Source organism: Arachis ipaensis, chromosome B02 (assembly GCF_000816755.2).
Source record: "Arachis ipaensis cultivar K30076 chromosome B02, Araip1.1, whole genome shotgun sequence".
NCBI classification, from domain to species: Eukaryota; Viridiplantae; Streptophyta; class Magnoliopsida; order Fabales; family Fabaceae; genus Arachis; species Arachis ipaensis.
Genome location: NC_029786.2, coordinates 4,912,886 through 4,919,230, shown reverse-complemented (window position 1 = coordinate 4,919,230; position 6,345 = coordinate 4,912,886). Strand labels below are relative to the sequence as shown.

At 34.5% G+C, this 6,345-nt stretch overlaps 1 protein-coding gene across 2 annotated transcripts; it reads left to right on the top strand.

Moving 5' to 3' along the window:
• LOC107626672 lies at positions 2,336-3,400 on the top strand. Of its 2 annotated transcripts, none has more exons than XM_016329571.2 (3): positions 2,336-2,642; positions 2,739-2,816; positions 2,923-3,400. In XM_016329571.2, exons 1-3 carry the CDS (start codon positions 2,484-2,486, stop codon positions 3,058-3,060), a joined length of 375 nt encoding a protein of 124 aa, XP_016185057.1. In that variant the 5' UTR covers positions 2,336-2,483; the 3' UTR covers positions 3,061-3,400. The 2 variants fall into 2 exon arrangements, with proteins under 2 accessions (XP_016185057.1, XP_020970897.1); XM_021115238.1 differs by having other exon boundaries at positions 2,739-2,836.

The following is a 6,345-nucleotide window of genomic DNA, read 5'->3' as shown; positions in this document are numbered from 1 at the left end:
TTTACTATGGAATGAATATTATTCTGAATGCATTGATTGTGAATGAAGAATTGGGACTGTTCTGAATTTTAATATGTAAATTGAATTTTTGAATGCATGTCTTTTTGGGGCTTCTATTTGACGGCATGTGAAGCGTGAGGTTTGAATGTGTCATGTGTATGGTGTAACTAGCTGCTATATATATATATATATATGTAACACTTTGTAAAGTATAAACATGGTATAATACTTGAACTTGCGAGTGAAAAGTCACCTAACACGCCTTTGAAATTATTGAATTGTTTTCTCTTTCTTGATAGCAGAGGAGACACGTATTTTGGTTTTTAGTCAAATATAATTTCTTGAAAGGAGACATGTTAATTTATCACCAAACACCCAAATATAATTTGCATGATGAGGACGGAGAAAAAGTATATCAAAATAGTTACACCATGTTTTTTATTCCTACATTATTGATGATCAAATTTTCAAATATCGATCAAGTGAACATATGCTAGCCGCAACATATATATGTGGAACAGATCTCAATAATTCTGAATTTAGGGGTTTGCTTTCAATTTTTCTGAAATTTTCATGTGGATCAACATCTTCCTGGTGCTTTTTCAGTTCCATCTTTTTGACCCTGGTTAAACAAATTCCCACTATTATATTTTTATTGCAGCTTCTATTCTTAAAGCTCTGTTAAGGTACGGAAAGAAGCAGTTTGCGGTTTGATGAGACCAGGCGTGATACTTAGAATTGTCCAGTGCCTTCATGCAATGAACCACCAGTATTGACTACTTGGTATGAACTTTACTTATTGCATGCATGTCTTTTTGGGGCTTCTCAATAATTCTGAATTTAGGGGTTTGCTTTCAATTTTTCTGAAGTTTTCATGTGGATCAACATCTTGCTGGTGTCTTTTCAGTTCCATCTTTTTGACCCTGGTTAAACAAATTCCCACTATTATATTTTTATTGCAGCTTCTATTTTTAAAGCTCTGTTAAGGTACGGAAAGAAGCAGTTTGCGGTTGATGAGACCAGGCGTGATACTTAGAATTGTCCAGTGCCTTCATGCAATGAACCACCAGTATTGACTACTTGGTATGAACTTTTCTTATTGCTTTTTCTCTTTTTCTTATCTTTGTGAACTTAGATAAAACAAAATTGGAAGCATATATCAAGTATAGAGTCATCTTTTGCTTCTTACTTAGATTTTTTTCAACATCAGGTTGGTAAGAAAGCTTCTTAATTTTACTATGGAATGAATATTATTCTGAATGCATTGATTGTGAATGAAGAATTGGGACTGTTCTGAATTTTATTTTGATTATGAATTCTGAATGCATTGAATCTTAATTTTTGGGGCTTCTTTATAATTCTGATTTTAGGAATTTTATTTCAATTGTTCTGAAATTTTCATGGTTCTGATTGTTGCTTCTTAGGATTTTCTGAATTTTTGTGCATCTTAATTCTGATTTCTGAAGCTGTTTCCTGGGGAAAAATACGACGATCTGCCCTAACTGTTAAGGTACATCCTCCATATGATTTCACAATTTCTTTTCTTTTTGTCAGAATTCTCTAAATTTCTGCGGTGAATGCTATGGCTATAGTTTCATACTTTTGGGTTATTGTAGCCAGCTAATATCATCAATCATCATCCTGATGAGAGAAAATCTTATGCCCTTGTGCAAAGTGTTGTAATTTCTTGTGGCACAAAAGACAAACAATTTATATTCATTTGATTGCCTTTGGATTCGTTAATGGTTATACAAGATGGATTCATCATGGGAAAAGCGTAGTCGGCATGGATGTTGATAGCGATAGCGATAGTGAGATTGATAGTGAGAGTGAGATTAACTCGTATGACGACATGGACGCCTTGTTGAACGATAGATTTAGGGATGTGACACAAGCGAAAGGGATAAAAGAAGGTATGAATGAAGATGCAAATAAATTCTATAACTTGGTTGAAGAGGCTAGCAAAGAACTATATCTCGGTTGCAACGGATTTTCTACGTTGTCTTCTACCATCCGACTATACTTGTTAAAGTGTCAACAATGCCAAAAAGTGGAAACATATGATGCATCAAAAAATGAAACCTTCCAAATGTATGCAGCTCTTATGTGGACAATAAGTGATTTTCTGGCTTACGCAATGCTCTCTGGTTGGAGTACAAAAGGGAAGCTAGCTTGCCCTTGTTGTAACCATGGGACTTGTTCTAACTATCTTAAATATAGTCGCAAGACATGCTATATGGGTCATCGTGCCTTTTTGCCCGAGGATCATCCATGGAGAGCTAATAGGAGATCTTTCAATGGAAAAGTAGAATATAGGCAAGCTCCACACGTAGAGTGAATGATATCATTGAGTTGGACTACTATGGAAATTTTAAGGTTACATTGTTCAAATGTGATTGGTATGAGGCTAGGGAGGATGCTTATGGCTCGACATATGTGCATTTTAACAAAAAGTGCTATCAGGAAGAGCCTTTTGTATTGGCATGTCAAGTGCACCAATGCGTTACAAAACAAGAATAAAAAAGAAGCATTTTGAACCATATTCTGGAAATATTGAGGATATGTTGGTGAATCGTCCTTTGGAAATTCCAAAAATACAATTTCGGAAGCTAATTGCATATTGGAGTATTCCAACTGTCAAAGTGAGCTAGAGGATTTCAATTATTATTATTTGATATGGTCAAGTATAATTCTTTCAATTTTTATATTTTTTTCATCATTGTCTATTTTAAACACAGGCCATGTGTGTTATAAATTCTGAAAATCGCAAGAAGCAACAATGGAGGCATAAAATGGGCCCAATCAATTTTGCAAGAGTGCGTGTTGATTTGATAAGGTCACATTTGAGTTAAAATTCTCTACTTGTTACTTCTCCCTAATTTTAGTATGTTATGACTTTGTAATTGTTATCTTGATCTGTAGCGTGAGAAAAAAGAGAATAAAGAGGAACCAAATCAAGCTGAAATATTTGTTGCAACTCGGAATGGACTAAAAGGGAAAACACTTGATGTAGAAACACAAGCTGTTATTGTAAGTTCCTCTATAATTTTCTTGTTTTAGTAGTTGTTTTATGACTGTCATGGATGCTATTTTTTTGCTGTTTTATGGCTATCGTAATTATTGTTATGGTATCTATTTTGCGGCTGTTTCATGGCTGTTTCATGGGCTGTTTCGTGGCTGATTTAGTTGCTGTTTTATGGCTATTTTATGCATATTTTATGGCTGTCATGGCAGCTATTTTATGACTGTTTTATGGCTATTATTGTTGTTGTTTTAGTATCTACTTTATGACTGTTTTGTGGTTGTCATGATTGCTGACTTGCTGCTTTCTATGTTTTGTGGTATCTATTTTGTGGCTGTTTCATGGCTGATTTAGTTGCTGTTCTATGGCTATTTTATGTCTGTTTCCGGGTGTTATACATTCTTCAAATATCATATAAATATAACAAAGATAAAAAAATATTATTTTAGATATTAAAAAAGAGAATCTAAGAAAAATTCAATAAGGTGTTGTTTTAGGTATTAAAAAAAGACAACTGTAAATAAACCTACATAAGTGTTGCATTAGGTCTATAACAAAGGCAACTTAAAAAAACCTGGACAAGTGTTGCTTTAGGTATATGAAAATGCAACTTAAAAAAACCTGGACAAGTGTTGCTTTAGATAGAGGAAAAGGCAACTTGAAAAAATTTGTACAAGTGTTGCTTTAGGTATATGAAAAAGCAACTTAAAAAACTCTGGAGAAGTGTTGTTTTATATATTACAAAATACAACTCGTAAAAAGTGTTGCCATAGCGTTTCATATAAAGCGTTGTGTTTGGGTGCTCTAAGGCAACCCTTTCGCGGAGTTGCTTTATTTGCAGAAAAGGCAACATTTTTTGAAGGTTGCCAAAAAAAGGGTTCCCTTTAATATACAAAAGCGTTGCCTTAGACCAAAGGTAACGGCCGTATAGCCAACCCCCCAAAAAGCGTTGCCTTTTGTCGGAAAGTGTTGCCTTTTATCAAAGGCAACACTTTCTCTTATTATAAGCAACGTTTTTAAAGGGTTGCCTCAGCCCGAATTTGTTGTAGTGAATTAATAATTAATTAATTAAGTTAATATATTTTGTATTTCTTTGGACTTCTTAAAGTTTGATAGAAGCCAGGCTTTAATTAATAAAGTATTAGAAAAATGCTTTTGGCCCCTTTTCAAATGAAATAATTCCACATTGAAACAAAGTTAAATTAATAAATGTTAGGCGTAATGTTTGTGATGAAATTATAAATTTTAAGTTGATAGAAAAAAATACATAAATAAAAATAGTATTTCATACAAGAATTATTTTTGGAATTGGAAACATGAATTGATGTGCATAGACTTTTTTTTTTCGTTTTTAGCTTATTTATGTTGAAATTTTTTTAATTAGGATAATAAAAATTAAATTTTAAATTTTTTAGTTATAGAAAATCTAATAGCAGGCCATTCAAGCATTTATCTAAAAAAAATTATGTAAATTAATAATAAAAAAATTTTAAATAAATAAAATAAATATAAAAATTATAAATGTACACCCACATTGAGGTATTTACTTTTTCACACTTTGTTACATATTCCGTCCTCAAATAAAATGATTTTATAATAAACATATCTCGTCCTTCTAAAAGATGAGATAAGTAAGAAAGCATTAAAAGCGTATCCAATTTGTAGACGAGACAAGATGTCGGGCGCATCTTAAATGTATCTTGCCCACATTATGGATGAGATATGAAAATAACTATCTCATCCATGATGAGGACGAGATACTTGTGTAAAAAAGTCATTTTCTATGCAAACGTGATACACATGGGACAAGAATTTTCAGCTATATAAAAAGCTCATACATGTCATTTTAATACCAATCTTATTTCAATTCTCTAAAAATATCTAGTAGTGAGTATATTGTAGTGAGTGTTTATATAAATGGTTGTATTAGAGGCAATGACCGAGGGGGGATTATGTTTGATTGTCCGAACCAGATGTTATTTTGAACTCTTCGACTCAACACTCTGTAGGATTTAAAGAATCTGATATTAATGAAAAATGAGGTTCAAGGTCGGTGGGAGGTCACGAGAATTGGGTACAGGTTTCTTGCTGTGCTGGCGAATTGAGGCTTCAAATACTAACTTTTCTGGGTTGTAGGTAATGAACACGTGCATGCAATGTTTGAGGCTCATGGGAGAATATTAGCACACCAAGTCATGGAGTTATATGTCGAGGTCGATGATATTGGTGGTGGTGGAGATGGATCCGCACCATCTGTTGGGGTTACTAATTGCTGCATCTCCGTTGCATTACACTACACTAGCTGATCACATGGAGGAGAACTCTAAGTCAGATGAGGAATATACCGCTGAGACTAAGGGTTCCTTCGGTAACTCTGAGGAGAATGAGTTTGTAGCGGGTACTCTGTTGGGACATAGGTTTTCTTAGTCGCACTATTTATTGTGCCTGACCTATCCAATGTGCCTAGCCACTATCACACATTGGACCTTGATGTGATAGAAGAAGATCCACTTTGTGGCATTGGTGTGGTAGGAGATGATTACAACCTAGACGGAGGCGTTGAGTTTAGGGTGAACCGCCGATTCAGAGTACAGAAACTGTTCATATTGGAGGTGAAAAATTATAGTATTTAGTGGGTTACAGAATACAAACTGATGAAGTCTGATTATATGAAGTACCACTGTCGTTGCAAACAAAGATCAATTGGGTGCTCGTAAAGCATACACATGTCACTTAAACAAAATATTAGTTATTAGTAAGTAATTAGTCACTATTTATATTTAAAAGTCATTTATGGTTTTCGCTTTTTAGGAATGAGTTACATGTTTGTGGTCAACTAAGGACATCAGATTCTCAGGACAACCTCCTATATGTCGCAAAGTCTGCAAGTAGGGGAAGCTACCGGATATGCACAAGATTGTTAGACTCGTCTATCATCAAGTACCTGCCAATCAACATCATGATATAACATCGGGTATACTGTCACAACATGTCAGGATCAGCATCAACACAAATCTATTGCATCCTCTGTCTCAGCCACGTCATCTTGATGGAAAATCTCTCCATTTTACGTTCCAGTTGTTGCAGTGGCATGGCTCCCAATAACTCTGTCACCCAATCCTATGTCGGATAGTGCGTTTGGAAATTTTATAGGCAACCACCAACCGAGTTTTCATTCATATACAACCCAAGATGATACGCCACATCTTGGAATGTAATAGAACACTCTCTCCACGGTAAACATGTGTGTCTTTAGATGTTATCTCTCCACAAATGCAGATATCAGAGTGATGTTGAAACAGAAGTCCTTGAGCATCGCTACA